General features: G+C 43.7%; 1 protein-coding gene across 1 annotated transcript in view; it reads left to right on the forward strand.

Moving 5' to 3' along the window:
- Window positions 1–382: 382 nt before the first annotated feature.
- Window positions 383–20,428, forward strand: part of LOC308608194 (low-density lipoprotein receptor-related protein 2-like) — a gene marked incomplete at both ends in the record, with an annotated part of 36,437 nt that continues 16,391 nt past the window's right edge. Inside the window, 16 exons of the mRNA XM_081220918.1 lie at window positions 383–566; window positions 1,985–2,104; window positions 2,508–2,747; window positions 3,653–3,766; window positions 4,820–4,939; window positions 6,227–6,352; window positions 6,931–7,134; window positions 7,860–8,028; window positions 8,329–8,497; window positions 9,330–9,555; window positions 10,346–10,471; window positions 12,086–12,310; window positions 15,742–16,053; window positions 16,714–16,926; window positions 18,256–18,450; window positions 19,011–19,226. Coding sequence (XP_081077044.1) covers window positions 383–566; window positions 1,985–2,104; window positions 2,508–2,747; window positions 3,653–3,766; window positions 4,820–4,939; window positions 6,227–6,352; window positions 6,931–7,134; window positions 7,860–8,028; window positions 8,329–8,497; window positions 9,330–9,555; window positions 10,346–10,471; window positions 12,086–12,310; window positions 15,742–16,053; window positions 16,714–16,926; window positions 18,256–18,450; window positions 19,011–19,226 — 2,959 coding nt within the window. The remainder of the gene's footprint in view (window positions 567–1,984; window positions 2,105–2,507; window positions 2,748–3,652; window positions 3,767–4,819; window positions 4,940–6,226; window positions 6,353–6,930; window positions 7,135–7,859; window positions 8,029–8,328; window positions 8,498–9,329; window positions 9,556–10,345; window positions 10,472–12,085; window positions 12,311–15,741; window positions 16,054–16,713; window positions 16,927–18,255; window positions 18,451–19,010; window positions 19,227–20,428) is intronic.

Consider the following 20,428-nt stretch of genomic DNA (forward strand, 5'->3'; position numbering starts at 1 on the left):
TTATAAAGATGGTATATAGGACCCCAAACCATAACTTCATTTGAAGCTGTATCGATCCATGTATAAAAGGAAACTAAAGTCAAATGCTTTGAGCCTAGACCTTTAAACTTGCAACGCTTCATGCTCTGAGTCTCTAAGACCGAATCAGGCCTAGAAGAATAGTTGTATCTTTTTAAGCACAAGTGTAAGTGAGCCATTCTAACAAGATAACGAGTAGGCGAATGACAGCTTTCCAGCAACAGCTCCACAGCATCAGAAAGAATGGTCCCCAGGGATCGTCATGGCAAACCTGCATGGGTTTTCAGGGTACTGAACCCCCTAGCGTTCTCCTAGATAATAGTTGAAGGAAGGTCTTCCAAAGAGAACAGTGACTGCAGCTTACATGAAAAGGTCTCCTGGACCCAAGGAATCCAGGAACTGTGATGGCTTTGCTTCTTGGTCCTTCATCGCAGATGAAATACAGTGTCAGATGACAAGGCAAGCTGCATGTGGTGGGAGATGCATTCCTGTGGCCTGGCTCTGCAACGGAGAGCAGGAGTGCCCGGATGGGGCGGACGAGCAGTGTGGTAAGTGGTTTCACCGCTGTGTCCTGTTGTTTATCATGCACTCACCCACACCTGGCCCTTATTGCTATGTGCCTGGTTGACAGTTCTTATGGTTTTCACCCTCTTAGGTGATGTTCGGAAATGTTGGGTGTTCTGCGTTGTTGCAGGCTTTCAGTGGGGAAGGCCAGGCATGTTTCTTTAATTGTTGGCAGCACTGTTGTCCAAACAAGTGTGGAGGGCGAGTTGGGATGGAAAAATCCAGCAAAGGTCTGGCTCCTCATCTTAAACTCAGACCTAAGCATCTATGACAGTGTTACTCAAACTGGAATAATACAAGGATTCCTTTATAGGAAATCCCTGCAGCCCCCAGTGCACACAATTACTTTTATATACAATAAACTAGTTCAACTCATATGCTTAGAGATTTTATACGACTGAAAAAACAGCTTTCAAACTGGGGACAAGAACTATAAAACCAACAGAAATCAGCCATTTGGTAAATATCTTCCTGAAATAAAGTTCAAGTAATTCTCTGTGCTAAGAGAGCTCAAAACCCCAGAAGGGAGGCCAGAGCACCCATATGTGAGGAAAGCCTCTCACCAGGTGCCTTGCCTCCCTGTGCAGTGAATGTGGAAGGGAACTTTCCTCATTAAAAGAGGAAAACCCCCATAAGCAGTTAGTGAGTGCTACCCCTCACGCACACTCCTGGGGTGGTCACTTACTGTAACTACTTTAACATGAAACCGTGGATATCAAAATGTGTACTATTACAGGTTACAGTAAAATTTCAGACTTGCAGAAATGCCTTGTGCTTGGACCCCCATACACTTCAGCCCAGCTCCCCAAGTTTACTAGCTTCAGCCCGTAGGCAGACTTATGTGGAAATACTTGCAAGTCTTACTAAACCCCAAACCCCAGTTCGCAGGTTGCCATAGATCTTAATCATCTCAAACACCAAAGGAATTCAGAGAAGTGAACTCATAAAACTGGACTAACACTGGGGCCACTAGCCACATGTGAGGATTTAAACTTATTTAAATGAATACAAGTTAAAAATTTAGTTTGTGTATCATACTAGCCACATTTCAAGTGCTCAATAGCCACGTGTGACTGGTGGCTGCCATTCTGGACAGCATAGATGTAAAAGGCTTCCATTGTCACAGAAGGTTTTACTGGACAACGGTGTTCTAGAATAATGGGAGGAGATGTTTATAGATATGCTAGGTGATTGTCCCTAAGGTAGGGGTACTGAGTGATATTGTCAGAAGTAATGTGAAAAGGACGGGCACGTTTAGGGTTGACTCCAGCAGCAAATCAGGAATTAATTATTCTTTTGCTAATGAAAGTACTTAATATGAAATCCAAATTTAAAAGCTGCTAGTGCCCTGACAAACACCTCTTCCTTTCTGCCTCTTCTTGGACACCGCCACTGCCCGCAGAGGAAGTATGTCACGGACACCCACAGGCCTGGCAGTGTGATGATGGGAGATGTATTTCCATTCGCTGGCTTTGTGATGGTGTCAGTGACTGCTTAGATGGCTCTGATGAGATTAACTGTGGTACGTACAACTTATTTTTACTTTCAGTGACACTGTTTATTAGCTGCATTGATTAACATCAACAGTGAAACAAGCCCTTCACTAAATAGCCTTAGCCTTACGCATACACGCTAAACCCAGACGGTAAATTGTCTCTGGTATTATGGGTAACTGTTTTCACTCACTTCTCCATTTTCCAAAAGTACTTAAAATTAAGGAAATGATGATTAGCTTTATTGACTTAAACAAAATCTATTTGGGGTGAAACTTTAGAATACAAAGTTGTGGCCACCTCTCCGATGGCTCCCATCCTTTCTGCTCTTGGTTTTCTATGGATTAAATTCATGAGCAAACCACAAATCCCTAAATTAACAAGGCCGTGGTACAGGGGTTCTACCTCACCAAGCCAACTCCTGCCTTTTAGAGAGAAGGACGGCATGTCCAGACCCAAAAATCCAGTGTCCAGGAGATCCTCCGTGCCGTGATGCTTGGGAACCCTGTGATGTAGATGAGGACTGTGGAGGTGGGTCCGGGGAAGCGCACTGCCCCCGGTACCGGTGCCTGGCTGGGCAGTGGCAGTGCAGGAACGAGGTGTGTGTCCTGGACCGCTGGCGGTGTGATGGCATCGACCACTGTGGGGACTCCTCAGACGAGGAGGGCTGTGGTGAGTCTTGCCCCTCGCCCCACCTTTTGTTAAAGGGAGGGTTGGACTATGTGGGCTGCTTTCTGCAAGTCGTGTTTTAATCCCTATGACTGAGACTGCCATCCTGTATCTAAACACGGGATGTTTCCTAGCAATAACCAAGACTGTCTTATCCATGGAAACATAAAGCAGTGCTTAAATAGTAACTCTGCAATGGACACTCTAAGCATTGCCTAGAATGTTTCCACTCTTCAAGTCTGGCCAACGCACAGAACACCTGAGCACCAGTATCCGAAGGAAGTCTCGTAACAGAGGCCTACATCCTTCTGTAGTGAATATGGAAGGGGAACATTCCTCACTAAAAAAGAAAGCCCCCCCCCAAAAACTTGGTGAATGCTACATTCCTTTTTTTACCCTCAGTACACAATGTAGTCGAACCTCCAACTTTTTGGTGAACCACAATTCCATTCACTCTTTCTTCTCAGAGTTAAATTTGCAATATCAAATGTGTTCAGATTCTAACATTTTAATAATAATTTATAACCTGGTTTCTTAAGAGAATACTTCTATTAGGGCTAGTGTTATCTGACTTAAATATGAACTATTTAAATTAGATTAAATTTAATTTAAATTTAAATTAAATTAGAACTATTAATAGTTCTAAAATAGTTCTTAAATTAGAACTATTTAATACTAGTTCAGTTCAATTTTAATACGATTTCAGTCTAGTGCCCTGATGCCTTAACATAGTTGCCATTAAGTCTTAAGTCCCAGTTCCTGATTACTCTGCTTAAAAAGATAACTTCCTTTCCTACCTAGACTTCCCTTGGGTTATGGAAATATTGCTACCTTCCTGACCCACTATAAGAGTTGTCTATTTTTACCACCACCCCAAGCATTAATGAAAAGGAATGCTTCCCACACAGCTTCCTGTCCAGAAGGCATGGTTGGATGTGATGAGGGGAAATGCATCCTAGAATCCCTGATGTGTGATGGGGACATGGACTGTACAGATGGTACCGATGAACCCACTACATGTGGTAAGAAATCAATTGCTTGGCTCAACATGGGAGAGGGAGAATAAATGCAATAACTCAGGGCCTTAGTTAACATGGGGGTCTACTTTCTGAAACAACACTTGGGCTCAAACTCCTCCAGAAGCAATTATCCTTCAGTGATGGACCCCTTATATTTTGCAAGTTCCAGCCCTTGGCTTTGGTCTCCTGAATGTGAGCAAATATTACCTGAGCTGTAAAACTTGAGGGCCATTCTCATGGTGTAGCTTTATGGAAATAGACTAGCTAAAGCCCTCAAACTCCATGGCTCCTAAAATTCTGTAATAAGGAACACAGACTTTGCCACAAAGAAGCAAATCATTTGTTCAAGACAAAAAGGTAGATTCTCTAAGGATTTAACCAAAGAAGGACTGAGGAAGACTTTCGTGGTGAGGAGGAGGCCTCTGAGCAGGTAGCTCTGACTTTTAAACCCTTGTGGTTCTCACTATGAAAATCACTGTCGGTTCCAGCTGGGGCAGAGGGAGAGTGGGTGTCTGTCCCCAGTCCTTTGGTCATCTGTCTCTTATTTCCCCCCACATCTGGTCTTAGACATTATGATGAAAGCTCTTTAGTACTGTTAAAGGCCGCGAAAGAAGCTTTTCATGAAGGGGACACAATAAGAGATATTAAAAGCATAAACAGTGGGACACAAAATATAGGTTTCTGGTCCTGTATAGATAATTCGTTGGGATTAGTAAATTAGTATATCACTTCCTGAGCTAAGAGTACCAGCTGTCCATAAATTCTAGAGAAAATAGAAAAGAGGTCGCTGGTGCCTCCACGGGTGAACAATACACAGACACTTGAAATGGTCCAGACCATTCTCCTTTCCCCTGCTCCGGGATTCCTAACTTGCCCTCTTCTCTGGTCTTCCCCCAAAGCCTCCAGTTTCCTAGGTAAGAGGGCAGGGTCAAAAGTTATCTTTAACCAGCCATGTACTCCTTACACAAGTGTGGAGGGTTGTGACACAGTGTGGTTTATAAAACGTCTGCTCTTTACCATGTTCAACTGTAGTGACCACTGTCCTGTCTCTACCAGGGAAAAACTGCTCTCTGGCCAACGGGGGCTGTGAGGGGCAGTGCAGGGACACAGCCTGGGGTGTCCAGTGTTCATGTGGAACCGGATGGCGATTACAGCCGGATGGTTGGAGCTGTGGAGGTCAGAATTCATTAGGCTCATCTTTACAACTTTTTATTGTAGTAACGTAAAATGTACCATTTTAATCATTTTTAAGTGTGCAATTTGATGTACATTCACAGTGTTGTGCAACCATCACACTATCCGTTTCCAGAACTTTTTCATCATCCCCAACAAAAACTCTGTACTCGTTAAGCAATAACTCTGTCCCCCCTCCCTGGTGAACTTTATCAACTTTCTGCCTATGAATTTACCTGTTCTAGTACTGCATATAAGTGGAGTCATACAGTGTTTGTCATTTTGTGTCTGGCTAACTTCACTTGGCCTGTCTTTAAGGTGCATTCGTGTTGTAGCATATATCAGAATTTCCTTCCTTTTTTAAGGCCAAATAATATTCCTTGTATGTATACAGTTTGCTCTTTGTATATGCAGGTTCCACATTGGCAGATTCAACCAACTGCAGATTGAAGATACTGGGGTGTGTGTGAGGGATTCTAGAAAGTTCCAAAAAGCAAAACTTGAATTTGCTGCATGCTAGCAACTATTGTATTTACATTGTATTAGGGATTCTAGGTAATCTAGAGATGATTTAAAGTATATGGGAGGATGTGCATAGGTTATATGCCAATACCACACCATTTTATATAAGGGACTTGAGCATCCATGGATTTTGGTATCCACAGGGCATCCTGTAACCAATCCCCTGTGGATACCGAGGGATGACTGTAATCATATTTTGTTTATCCATGCATATGTTGATGCACACTTGGGTCGTTTCCACCCTTTGGCTATTGTGGACAATGCTGCTGTGAGCACTGGTGTGTGAGTGTCTGTTTCGGTCCCTGCTTTCAGTACTCTTGGGTATATACCAGAAGTGGAACTGCTATGTCACATGGTAAATTCTATGTATAACTTTCTGAGAAACCATCATGCTGTTTTCTGCAGCGGCTGTGCCACTTGACATTCCCACTAACCATGCACACGGGTTCTGATTTCTCCACATCCTTGTCACTCATTCTGAATTAGGCTCTGGCTGGCTTGACAAGGGGCTTGTCCCCAAGAATGCTGCTAGGGTAACAGAAATAAGTATTCTGTAGCAGCCACACATCTAGGGTCCCTGTATTGATGGTTCTGCTGAAATATATTCACATTTGTGGGAATTCTATGGAGGCAGGGAATCTCTGTCCCAGCACCACAGTGACCTCCACCTAATACGTGTTCCATGAGTATCTGAAAAGTGGCCTAAAAGAACAAAAACACTTGAGATTGTTCCTTGTTCTTCTCTGATTTCCGACTGTCTATCATCAGATGTGGATGAGTGCTCTATGGCGTACAGCCCCTGTGGCCAGCTGTGTCATAACACACCAGGGTCTTACTCCTGTGGGTGCATTCGAGGTTACCAGCTCCACAATGGCACCGACTGTCGAGTTACAGGTGAGTTTCAATACCAGAAGCAAAGCCTAGCTCCTGCTCTATTCTTAGCAGCATTTATAGGTACGAGTGATATAGACGATTCACTTCAAGGTCTGGTATTAGAGGTGATTCTACTCTTTCCATAAGGAAGCTGCTATCAATATTATAACATTAGTTGATCAATTTTGAGTGTCAGTTCCTATTACGTGTCTTTAAAATGGTTTAGTTTCTCTGCAGGATCTACAGCTAGGTGCTCCAGAGACCCAATTGATGATCTGAACTTGTCCTGTGCTGCTCTCACAATGGGACACTTAATTTGGCTGCTGTATACAAGGCATGCAGAGGACCTCTGTCTAGGGGAGAAGGGCTTAATCTGAAATCAGGCAGAAAAGTTCCAAAGGTTCATTTCAATGTGCTGGAGTTCAGAGGAGGAATTGAGGCTTCACGTGGCCAGCCAGGTCTCCTCTAGATCCACCTTAGTCCAGACTTCAGGGATAAGTAGGTTTTGGCATGGGCCATGAGCCAACATCTTTAGTTAAGGAGAATGGTGTGAAAGAAAGTTTCATAGTCACATGTCACTCCTTCTACTTCTATTGCAGGTGATGCTATTAAAATTCTTATCGCAGCAGATAGAGAACTTGGTGTGCTGCATCGAAGAACAGGCATCTATGAGACTCTGGTACCTATAAAATCAAGGCCTACTTCTGTTGCATATGATCTGGAGAGAAGTATGTACTTCTGGGTGGATGAAGTCTTAAATATGTTTGTTCCTGGGAAGCCAAACTCTGTTCCTCTCTATCCAGGTATCTTTCTTAATATTAAGAGCCCTAGCTTCTTCAAGCTACTTGAACATAATGTAAGAAGCATATGTGTTCATCTGGACATCTTCTGTGACTCACTTGTCATGAATCATGAGAGTACATAAAATCTTGATTTGAGATAAGTCTGTGTAGTATGGTTCTACAGGAGCTTTGTGGAGCATAACCTGAGATGAGATTGCTATCAGGCAGTACTGGAAGTATGGGGGTGTGGGCTCTGGCCAAGGTTAGTCTCAGCCCCATAACTAGGTGTGTGACCCTGCGCAAGCTGTTAACTCCTTTGAGCCACCATATATAAGATGAAGGTAATAGCACTTGTCTCCTTGGGTTAGCGTGAGGATTATGTTGGACAGTGCAGGGGAAGAAGTGCTTAGCATAGTCCTGGGCACACAGAAATCCTCTGGTAGCAGTTAAGAGGTAGCATTCATTAACAGTTCCCCGGAGACTTCTATAATGAATATTGTCCCAAACTGAGATCACATTCTCTTGGATTTCTTGGTTATGCTTCTACTGAGGTCTTACTGTTTCCTTACTGCCCACTGTATAATGGAAATACCTCACACAGCTGTGGCTCTCATTCATTCCTTGTGTTGCCTTATTGTATGGCTTGAAATCAGAAGATGTAGAAAAATTTTGTCTGAGTCTCTTTTTTCAAGGTAAGGTGGATATAGAGGAATAGAGAAACATAATACTGTCTCCTGTATCCCCAGAACTTAAAGCAATCAACAGTATCTCTTTGGACTGGTTCACGGGACAGTTGTATTGGGCTAGCAGCTTTGCCAGGGTCATCTGTGCTGGTTTAAGTGATGGCAGAGGCTACGTCAAAATCCTGGAAAAGGATCTTGTGCCAGAGCAGCTAATAGTGTTTCCTGCAAAGAAGTAAGTAGGGCTTCTTTTGGAATATATCCAAAATCATTGGTTATCTGAGATATTTAAATTGATGAGAGCACGTCAACCTTTTCAACCTAGGTCTCATTTGCTCCAAAAAATTCTTAATTTTGAAGTTTAAGTTGAATACCATAGAGCCAAACTTTTCAAAGTCTACTGAGTCTGAGAGCAGCTTTCTTAGCAGTGCAATGATATGAGGTCTGTGCAAGAGACCAGGGGAGCCTGGCTGGTCAGAGTCGTATACGCACTCCTGAGGGGATTCTCTAACACTTGTGCCTTTGCCTTTCTCAGGTACCTGTACTGGGTAAATAGAGGAGGGAAAGGCCTGAGGACTATTGAAACGGCAGGGATGGATGGCTCTGACAGGAAGGTGCTGGCAGTGGTGAACATGGAGGAACCCTCGGGGCTGACACTAGACCACGTGGCTGGCAGGCTCTACTGGATCAGTGCATATAAAGAGGTACTGCGAGGGGTCAGGAAAAGGTAAACCCATTTAGTAGGGGCTTGGTGTGACTGTGGGTAAGTACAGAGTTCTCTTATGTCTTGCATCGTCTTAGTAAAATACCTCTGGCCATGAAGACCGAGAAGAGCACAGAATCTTCAAGTAGAACCAGACTGTATCAACGTAGGTTGGGAGACTTAGTGTGACTTTCTTAAACGCTCTACAGTCAAACTCAGCACCAGAATTTCCTGGTAGTCTAGGTCATGTTCTGTGTGGTACCTGGGATACAAAACATTTTACGATGGCAGACCTCTTCCTTGAAAACATGCAGTTACTTAAGTACTTCAGTGTCTTGTACTCACATTTCTAGGTCTTCATATTACAGTTCATGCCTTCTCATTTTTGGAACCATCAAACTAAAAGACCAGTAGGACATGGGGGCTGAAAACATAGGTTTGGAAGTTGTAGTTTTAAGCCTATTTCTTCCAGCTGTGGTTTCTGGCTACTTAGGGTACCTCTTTGAGCTCCCACTGCCCTCTCTGAAAAGAGAGAATGCCTGCCTCAGAAGATGGCTGGGGAATGTAGTGGAAGGATTTGGTACACTGTCTGGATGCAGACACTGAGTTACAGTAGCTACTTGTACAACATACGTGACTCCAGTTTATATAAGAAACAGCCCAATCCATTGGCTTTGACATTAGCCTCTGTGGATCCCAAGATAAGTTCATCTCTGTCAAGATGATATCAGATAAAGGTGTTTAATCAGTGTCCAAGAAACTGAGGTGTGCTAAGGGGGTCAGCCACTCTTGCTAACACTGCCCTGCCCTCATGAGACCCTCCCACCCTTCAGTCCATAGAGACGGTGAACGTGGATGGAGCTGGGAGGCACACCTTCCCCAAGGTCTTCTTGGAAGGTGAAGATCCAGTGGGACTGGCTGTATTTGAGAACTCTTTCTTCTGGACAAATAAACTACAGCTGTTTCATGCTTCACCCCACAACCCAAAGGAGAGAGTGGTGCTGCTAAACGCTTCCATATCTGCCTTCTCGGTGCTCCACAAATCCCAGCAGCCTAAGAGTAAGTTATTGCTTGCTTTCAAAATGTTCATGAACCAGAATGCATACCGAACGGAAACCCCCTAAATTACTCCCTCCCTCTGTTGGAACTTGCTATTTTGGGGGAAACGTTCTGGGTATCATTCCAGACCTATCCAGGACTTCTGAGTAAGATGAACGGAACGAAAATATCTGCTGGGAAACTCATTCCAGGCATGTACCTGGCTCTTGTCTAATGTAGCAACCAGAATTTTAATACACAAAACTTCTGAGATACACAAAACGGGGAATACGCTGTTCACAGAAGGGCTAGAATAGCTTCCTCACTGACATGTCAACTGATAACAGAAGATGGAACCAAGCCCAACATCCTGTTTATAGGAGGAAGTCAAATGTTCATTGACTAGGAGTTAAAAGCTTGTTAATCTGAAGTTGTATGTCAGCTTCAACTCAGATAATGCTTCTTCAGTGGGTCCAAGAAACTAACCAAAGTAGAGAGCCTAGAACCACTGTTTACTTCCTATCAGCAAATTAGACAGTCATTTTGTCTTAACTCCAAGGGGGAAGATGCTGTTGGTTGAAGCTTTCTTGGCCCAGGCTTCATATAGAGAGGTGACTGTCACTGTCTGAAAGACTCGGGGCCCCAGGAGTTCAAGGTCAGCCTGCCTAACCTAGAGGGTAACAAGTATATTGGGATCCTCTTAAAGCAAAAATGCCTTAACTCCCCTTGAGTCTTAGGTTTTGAACTAGTTTGGATAAATACATCTGAAATTGTATACAACCTAATTGTATCTGTTTTTATCTTAAAACAGACAGATACCCAGCATGCGTTCCAGGTTCTTGCAGCCACTTATGTCTCCTGTCCCCCGTCCATCCCAAGGGCTATAAGTGTGTTTGTCCAGAGGGGATGTTTCTTTTACCTTCGGGCACATGTAGTGGTAAGTATGCTGGGTGAAACGGGTTTGGCTTAAGAAGGCACATTCCATGGTAGGTCTGGAAATAATGTAGCTTCTGTCTTTGGATCAATCGCTTTTGACCTGACAACCTACTTTGATAATGAGAGTTTTGTTATCAAAAGATCTTGCTTAGTTTTTTTGTTGTTGTTGTTGTTGTTTTTTTTGTTTTTGTTTTTGTTTTTTTTGCGGTACGCGGGCCTCTCACTGTTGTGGCCTCTCCCCCTTGCGGAGCACAGGCTCCGGACGCACAGGCCCAGCGGCCATGGCTCACGGGCCCAGCCGCTCCACGGCATGTGGGATCCTCCCAGGACCGGGGCACGAACCCGTGTCCCCTGCATCGGCAGGCGGACTCTCAACCACTGCGCCACCAGGGAAGCCCTTGCTTAGTTTTTTATTGTGCTAAAATATACATGACAAAAGGTACCATTTTAACTGTTTTTCAGTGTAGCGTTCAGTGGCATTAAGTATGTTCACATTTTTGTGCGACCATCACCAGAGCTTTTTCGTCTTCCCAAACTGAAATGCTATTCCTGTTAAACAATAACTCCTCATTCCCCTCTCCCCCCAGCCCCTGGCAACCACCGTTCTACTTCCTGTCTCTATGAATTTGACTGCTCTAGGGACCTCATATAAGTAAAATGGTACAATATTTGTCCTTTTGTGACTGGCTTATTTCACTTTGCATAATGTCTTCAAAGTTCATCCATGTTGTAATATGTATCAGAATTTCCTTTTTAAGGTGGATTCCATTGTGTGTAGATACTACAGTCTGTTTATCCATTCATCCATCAATGGACATTTGGGTTTTATTAGTTTTAAAAGAAGAAAAAATAGCTTATACCACTCAGTTTTACATGAAAGATTAATGACTTAGTATAAGAAAGAAACCCTCTACAGTCTTATGACTGTTGCGTATTCTGATTCATGTTTGTAGGCAGAGCGTCTGCATCATGCTGCTGTTCCATCTCATGAAGTAGTAAAGCCTGCATAATCCATTGAACATCACTGTCCAAATGTCTTGACTTCTTTTCTGTAGAACATTGAGGTTTTAAGACGAATAAATGCTGTGAATGTGTTGATGTTCTAACCACCTTTGAAGAATGCAATTCACAATGCGTAGCCATGGAACGTGATTATGGTGTAATAAGCCATTGTGCCAAACTCAAGACTTAGCTTAAAATGTTTTTAACATGATATATACAGTTAAATTCCCAGGTAACTTTTCTTTACATCGGCAGTAGAGTTTAAAATTCTTCGTATTGAGACTTGTGTGCTACAGGCAAGAATTTGATGACATTACTGAATTAAATGGTGCAGCCCTGCAGCCCTAATCCTCAGGATTCTGTGTTAACCTTTCAGCAGAAATTCAAAAGACTTGGTGCCTTGGGAAAGCTGAACAATGCTTTCATTTGCCCAAATGACTCCCTTCTCTAAGGAAGCCAGGGCATTTGTGGTGAATACCTGCTTCAGAAGCAAACTTTATAAGATCCCTTTCTAGGGGAACCTCAGCTTGAGAGAGGGGCATTGCTCCAGTGGGGAGTATGGGGCTTCTCTGACAAATGGTCAAACAGGACATCTCTCCTTTTTCCTTGGTAGAGTTAAAACTAGTATTTTCCTCTGGCAAACGTCTCTACTTGTTGAAAGTTGGTTTTATGGGAACTGCTATAGAGAGAAGCCTAGTGCAAGAGCATCCAAGGAACATCTATTTACTGGATATTGACTGGAAAAGAAACCTCGTCTACTGGACAAATACCCAGGGACATCTGTTCTGCTCAACTGGCTATTCAGGGGAAAAGCAAGAGATCTGGACAGAGCATACAGGTAAGTTGGGGTGGCTATTATTTTGGATTTTTTCCTTTATTTTCTGGCTCTAAATTTAAGTAGGGCCAAACCCCCCACACCAGAAGACCCTACCTGTCCCTGATCTGAATCAACCTTAATACCAAAGAGTGGTTTTTAACTCATTTAAATATTAAGTGTCTCTGATTTACCCTTGTTCTTATGAAGGGGATGCAGACTCTTAAAAGGCTTCCATGATTTGGAAAATCCTAGGTTTTTAAAATTCTATTTTTCTGGCATTAAGTCTGGATAGGATGGAAATGGACCTTAAATACTTCAACTTTGCATTGCAGATTTTTCTTACACTAATTTAGAAGCAATTTGCAATGCAGATTACAGAGAGAACTAGCAAGATATTTTCTTAATATGATAATATATACTTTCTCTCCCCTCCCACAGTCCTACATGGCATACCCCACCCTTAGCTCCCTGTACTCAGCATGAATGCAAATATCTATTTCATAAAAGAAAACTGAGACTTGAGTTCCAGGGTGAGTAATCTGATTTCTGAACGCCTGTGCCATGGGTACTAAGTGCCAAGGATCTGCTTTACTACAGGAAGTGCTGTGTTGGAATCCATGTTCCCGAGACATCCTTCAGAGCAGTAGACTCTACCCAGAGCCCTGTGGGCAAGAGCAAAGCCTGGCACATAGGAGCTTTCAGTACCTGACTGAAAGAACTTTTGAGAGAAACTGAAATGGGCAGTGATCTTGCAGTACGTCTGATGGCTGTCTAGGAAACCCTGATCATGGATTTCCTCCTGTTTAATTCAAATGCCACCTACCCCCACTGGCTAATCTTTGATAATTGGTTTCTATGTTATAATTATACCAAGGATTCGTAAGAGACTGACAATTTCATTTAAGCTGGCTCTGTGGTGAATACTGAGTCTCTGTAGTAGGTGACCCTGAAATAATAGAAAAAAATATAGATTTTGCTCTCTGTCCCTGGTTACAGGCACAGAGCTTCTAAGACCTTTGTAATTTCCTAAGTGATGGGAGCATCTGACACAGAGTTCCTAAATCCATTAGAATTTCCTGGGTGATAGGAACAGCTTTTGTTTTAATGAGACAACTCTTGGTGGGTTTTGCAATGCAATGCAAAATTGAATTTAAAGTCCACTTCTATCTTACTCAGATTCAAGGCCAGAAAAAATTTTAAAACCTTATCATTGCCTCTAGGAGGTTGGTCACCAGAAAGCCCAAGCCGTGATGAGAAGCTAAGAAATTTCAGCCCCACTCCTTACTCTAGAGAGGGGAGAGGGGCTGAAAATGGACTTAATAATCAATCATGCCTACGTGATGAAGTCTCCATAAAAATCCCCGAAGTATGGAGTTCAGAGAGCTTCAATACATCTGTGTGTATTGAGCCCCAACTCCACAGGGACAGAAGTTCCTGCACTTGGGACCCCTTTGGACATTGCCCTATGTGTCTCTTCATCTGGTTGTTCATCTGTATCCTTTATATAATAAACCTGTAAACGTGTTTCCCTGAGTTTTGTGAGTCATTCTAGCAAATTATTGAACTCAAGGAGGGGGTTGTGGGAACCCCAATTTAGAGCCAGGGGGTCAGAGTGACAACCTGGGACTTGTGACTGGTGTCTGAAATGGGGGCAGTCCTGTGGGACTGAGCCCTTAGCCTGTGGGACCACATGCTAACTCCAGGTCGACAGTGTCTGAATTGAACTGAATTGTAGGTGTCAACTTCAAAAAAAATGCACAATGTTAAGAGCTAAGAGTCCAGTTTATTCAGTGTCTTACTGAAGACTGCAGCCCAGGAGACAGCCTCTCAGTAGCTCTGAGAAACTGTTCCAAAGAGCTAAGGGAGGAGCCAGGACACATGAATTTTTTGGCTGGAAAAACATGTAGTCAAGCATCCGACGATTACTACTAATCATGAAGGACAGCTACCTCATGTTAATGATTTTAGTGTTTTTCTGTGCACGGGAAGGTGCAGGAATCTGAGGTCGTTCGAAATGTTTCCTTAAATAATGCATCTTAACTACCTAGGGGCCAGTATCCAAAGCACAGAATGCTTCCTGTTTTTCTCCATCCTGAATTCCTCTAGGGGAGCACTGCTGGTGGGCGACTGTGGTGGCTGATGGCTTGATCCTTGCAGAACTGGAATGGCAGCAGGCAACATGGTTTTTTTTTCCTTACATAGGACATCCCACTTGTGTTGCAGAATTGCTTGGCGTGGGAGGAAAAACACGCATCTGGTGTCACAGGTATTGACGTATAGTAAAGGAGACACACAGGAGTGCTTGTCCTATACAGTTGGCTGGAAATCTTGACAAAGCCAGGCAGGCCTTTTCTAGGTAGTAATCAGCTTGACCTCTGCTATCAAGACCTGTTTGCACATCTCAGAGCCTCCTTACAACTCCTGGGCCTGCAGCTTTCAGCTTATTCTTATATCAAAGTGCACTGACATCTGTGATTTTTTCTCCTGGATGTGTTAATCTTGCTCTCATATTGAAAACTGAGGACTTCCCTGGTGGCGCAGTGGTTAAGAATCCGCCCACCAATGCAGGGGACCTGGGTTCGATCCCTGGTCCGGGAAGGTCCCATATGCCGTGGAGCAACTAAGCCCATGCGCCACAACTACTGAGCCCACATGCTGCAACTACTGAAGCCCACGTGCTCTAGGGCCCATGTGCCGCAACTACTGAAGACCACGCACCTAGAGCCCGTGCTCCACAACAAGAGAAACCACCGCAATGAGAAGCCCGCACACCACAACGAGGAGTAGCCCCCGCTTGCCACAACTAGAGAAAGCCTGCGTGCAGCAACAAAGACCCAATGCAGACAAAAAAAATTTTTTTAATAAACAAATAAATAAATAAATAATAAAAACATTTACATAGATCTCAAAAAAAAAAGAAAAGAAAAAAAATTGAGGCTGGAAAATACTGATGAAATTCTGAATCGAAAATGAGAGGGCCTCAAATTCTGTTTTAGGAAACAGTGCATGTTTTTAAGAACCTTTGTGGAATCATTCTAAGAACATTCTGTGATGCTGGCATGCTGGGCTGGCCATGGTTGAACCTGACTCCAGAGGAGACCATGTGTTTCCTGCAGAGGGCAGAGCCCAACGAGGATGAGAGAAACAGAACCCAGTGGAGCCAGTGTGTTCTTAGGAACTTGCCCATCTTTCACTTAGCTACTAACTTATAAAATGCAGTGCGTGTCTACCTTGCCAGGGGTTGTCAAGGATCAGATGAGCTCATAGGACAGACAAGGCGCTGGAACCAGAGTAGGCATTATGGGACCATCATGCGAACAAGGTGTGTAGGCTTGTAGGGACTGATCTTTGCATCCCCCCAGTTGTCTCCCTTCTATCCTTAACCCAAAGTTTAAGACAGTATGTGAATGCACTTGAGTGTCCTTTCTAATGGGAGCAACTTGTCCTCACAGTCTGTTCAGCAAATGTGGACATTCCGACTGGGAACTTGTACTGGCTGCCCTGTGACACAAGTGCTATTCAGAGGACTAGAATCGCTGGCCCAGACACCCATACCCTGTATAGAACAGGCAGCATTATACTGCATCTCCTTCTCGATTGGCCGAAGAGGCTGCTGTACTGGGTGGAGAGTGGGGAACACTTGCAAAGCATGACCCTTGATGGCAAAAGCAGGTGGGCAGTCTGGAGAGGCACCTGGACGGCGGACACCCACATGACCTTAGACCTTGGCTCGTCTAGCATCCTCTGGACCACCAAAGGGTTAGGTAAGCACTGCACAACGAGTGAGGTTGGAAGAAGCTTGAGGGGATGAGTGAGGGTCTTGTTTTTAGTATAATGATTCCATTTTTAGAACTAGTCAGACATAGGCTCAAACTCTGATTTTCATAGTTAAAGCCTGGGCACAAGTCACTGACCTCAAACTCTGTTCTCATTTATAAGTTTAGATTTATGATTGAAGAGATAGAAAACTTCAGAAATAACATAATTTTGAACACTTCAAAAAGCTATTTGTTTCTACTTCCGTAAGTAGAAGTAATGGAACCAAACTTCCATTGCAAATGAAGTACAGGTGCTCCAGTTATAACTTGCAGCAGGTACCAATTATACCTTTGTAGCAGAATGTGATAGTCTTTTCACCCAGAAGTCATCCTTGAGACCTGGCAGCTGTGTGCTGATGACCGGGGGTTGTAGGACTGTACATGGAAGGTGGTCAAGTCACATCTGATGTTTCCATGCAGCAGACCTCACTTTCCTGGAGCTTTAAACGCTTCCTTGGATTATCTTTAATTATAAAACTAAAACCTACAAAACTCAATAGAAGAATCTGTGCTTATTTTACCTTTCAATCCAATGGTGGCCTTGCCTCCTTGCTGTCACAGGTTACTTGTTCTGTATCAGCTTATAAGAACCTGACTCTTCCTTAGGGTTGCAAAGTCTGAGTCTCCGAAAAAATAGAACCTACACTTTGAACAAGACCTGGAGTGATGGGATGATCGTGGCCCACGAGCCCTACCTGGTGACTCTGAACAGAACAGCTCTCATGCTGTGGAACAGGAGGATGCCAGAGCCCTTCTCAGTGTCGAAAGAGCCCTACATACAGAAGATGATCATCCTGGCAGAGAACCTGGAGGTGCCAGGTGAGTCTTCCCCTGGGAGGTTATCCTTGGGGATCCACTTTACCCGGGTCCCCTCGGTGTGTTTTTCTAGGAGAAAATCCTGGGTATCTTCTAGTTCATATTGGCAGTGGTCCCAACCCCCAGTTCAGCAGGCCTTCTCCCTGATGTGTCCTTGTCCTGGAGGAGTGAGAATCTAACACGGTTCTCAAAGGTTGCTAAATGACACCAGTTCCCGAGTAATACCCCAAGCAGGGTGCACACCGTAGCCCCTTTTGGGAATCATCTTTCACCTTAGCATATTAAAGCTCTTAGTCTGGCAGTAAAGAGATCCATTTAACTTGCTCTAAACCAGTTTCCCAAGCTGTTTTTTTTTTTTTTTTTTTTTTTTTTTTTACCAAGGAACCCCTTTTCTCATAGCAGTGACATCTCTCGAGGACCCTCTGCTCTGGGTCCTGGTTACCAGGAGAAGCAGCTCTTCTGTTGAAGCTGCACCTTGGTCATTCACGTTAATCTGCTTAATGCTGGTTTAACTCTTTTCATATAAGCCTTTGGCATGGCACCCAAAACTCTGATTCTGGATCTTGAGGCAGAAGAAGAAGAAATCCTATCACAGGATTCAGGGGGCGTTCTTGCCAGAAGCAGCTGGAAATCCCAAGGAAGAGCAGAAACAAAGATGGACAGAACTGTTCCTCCTCCTCTATACCTGCTCCCTAGAGGTCTCTAAACTCCCCCTGCTGTCTAAACTACCATACTTTTTGATTCACTGGTTTAACCTGATTTGGGGGGCTAAGAAGCGTTAGGCATAGGCACATAGTTCTTAGGTGGTAAAGTATGCTAATAAAAAGTTAACTGTTTGGTAAAAAATCCAATTTTGATTATTCTACTAACAAATCTATTACGTTGCTGCAACAGTTGCTGAAGAGTACTAAATGGTAACTTTTGGTAGTGTAACTTAGACATCTCAGCATCTCTAGGCCCCTGTCTTAGACCATCTTAGACTTAGACTGTCTTAGATGCTACAGCAGGAACCAGAAAGAACAAGTCCCTGTCTTCAGAAACTTACTTTATTTTGCAGGCCTAGAATATACTACCAGGCAGGGAAAAAATTAAGGTTAAAGTTTATAGGCCTGAAAGGAAAAAACACTTTGCCCAAATTCAAAGCCATGAGTTGATGGGCCAACACACCACACACGTAGTCAAAAGATCAAGGGTCCTTATTCTTTCTTCCTATGAGATAGAAGAACGTAGCTACCCAGCCATGACATGGGTTTTCGGGGAGGGGGGCAGTAGAGGCACATCTCCATTGCTGAAACCAAATGGACTGACCTGCTGACACACTGTTTATTCTAGATCCTGAGGTCAAAGGAGCTGCCACACCCACCCCTCCGCCACCCCCTCCGCCACCCCCTCTCCTCTGCACCCGATCTTCTGTGCCGTGTCGGGACGGGCGGGAGTGCATCTCCCGGGGGTACCTCTGCGATGGCAAGCAGGACTGCGGGGACGGCTCGGACGAAGAGAACTGTTCCCGCTTCTGCAACAGAGCAGGTGGGTCACTGTCTCTTGTTCTCAGTCTCTTATTCCAGGTATGCTGATTCAGCCTTGGGTGCATGATATGAATTGCCAGAGTGTTTATTATAATCACACTTGCTTTCCCTATAAATTCTCATAGATACAAGTCCCAGTCTGTCAGAACATGGATCCTATGATTGCCCATTTTATGACATTTAAGTCCACAGTGTTTTGCCAGGTATTATTTGACTATTGCTTCCTTGCTCCCTCAAATTTGCCTAAGTATTCCAATATCTGCCTTTATATTGGCACAGAGTGACCTAAATGGACCACTTATAACCGATTTGGTAGTGTTTTAACAAGTTGTTAAAGTAACCAAACCAATATGAGGCCTTAGTATTTCAAGAACCTGGTTCAGCTTAATTAACCTTAGTACTTTATTAAAGCTCACTTATGGATCAATTAAGATATAGAACTCAAACAAATAAGGTCAGTCTACTTACCCCTCAAACTCCAGAATGAGTGTGAGTTAACCTAATTATAAATCTTCAGTATGATGAGCATATGGTGCTAGCTTTTGACCCTTTCTGTTGAAGGGGTCTTCCAGTGTCTGGATGGAAACAAGTGCATTGAGGAGAAGTACCACTGTGATGGGGCCCGGCAGTGCCTGGATGGCTCAGACGAGTTGGGTTGCTGGAAGCCTGTTGAAGACTGCTCTCTGCGTTGTGACAACAAGACCCGCTGTATCCCCAAGAGCTGGCTATGTGATGGCAACCCTGACTGTTCTGACAGAAAAGATGAACAAGGATGTAGTAAGTTCCATGGGAGTTCCTTGGAGTATTTCCAACTGCATTACAGTTGATTCTCCTTATTCATGGTAGTTATATTCTATATAACTATATATTCTATAAAGTTGCCATGAACATTGAATTCAAGGATACTGAATCATTGCTCCTAGATAAAATACAGGGTGGGTTTCTTTGAGTCTCTGGTCACAACATTTTTTTTTTTTTTTTTTTTTTTTTTGCTGTACGCAGGCCTCTCACTGTTGTGGCCTCTCCCGTTGCGGAGCACAGGCTCCGGACGCGCAGGCTCACTGGCCATGGCTCACGGGCCCAACTGCTCCGCGGCATGTGGGATCTTCCCAGGCCGGGGCACGAACCCGTGTCCCCTGCATCGGCAGGCGGACTCTCAACCACTGCGCCACCAGGGAAGCCCTGGTCACAACATTTTTGTCAACCAATCAGTATATAACCTTATTTTATGTGTGTTTCTGTTGAAAGATGACTTAACATAGAGTGTTTGCTCATTAACAGCAAACTGTAACTCATGCTGAACAAAGCTTATCTAATGCACGTATTTTCTCCATAAGACACACCATAGACTTCTTACCCTTAGGAGCACCAGACAGCAGTTGAGCACTATGGTTGGGGCCATTTTAAACAGCAAAATCACCAAAAAGTACAATAATGTGAAAACCACAGTCCGAAATGGACACTTTTTTATATGCGTATGAGAACGGAAACAAGAAGGCAGAACGGTGCCTTGTTCAGCCTCAACTGGAAAGACGTGTGTTGGGCAACTCACATTTTTGCTGCTTTGTGTTATGTCTTCACATGACCATGGAAGTGTGGGAGTGTTGATTTGGGGGGTTACAAATTTTAGCAAGTAGGTGAATAAGCAAATACTGAATCCACAAATAATGAGGATCGACTGTACTTAACCACTTAGTTAAGACTAACAAGAAGGTTTCTGAGTTAGAGGGACCTTGGTGATCATGCTGTAACATTCCCCTTTCCATGACAAGAAGAAAGAAGAATTCTATTAGTAGACAACCAGTCTGCATATCAATATAAAGTATTATTTCTCATTGGGCGAAAAGCTACCTCCTTGAAGATTTTGATTTTGGTCCTGGGTCTTCTCGTGGGATGGACCACCTCACTGTAGATGTCATCGCTTTCCCCTCATTTTTATGGGATGCACATCTTTACCTTTATTCTTCCGAAAGACATGT

Source organism: Mesoplodon bidens, assembly GCF_964165515.1.
Source record: "Mesoplodon bidens genome assembly, chromosome: 20".
Taxonomy (NCBI): Eukaryota; Metazoa; Chordata; class Mammalia; order Artiodactyla; family Ziphiidae; genus Mesoplodon; species Mesoplodon bidens.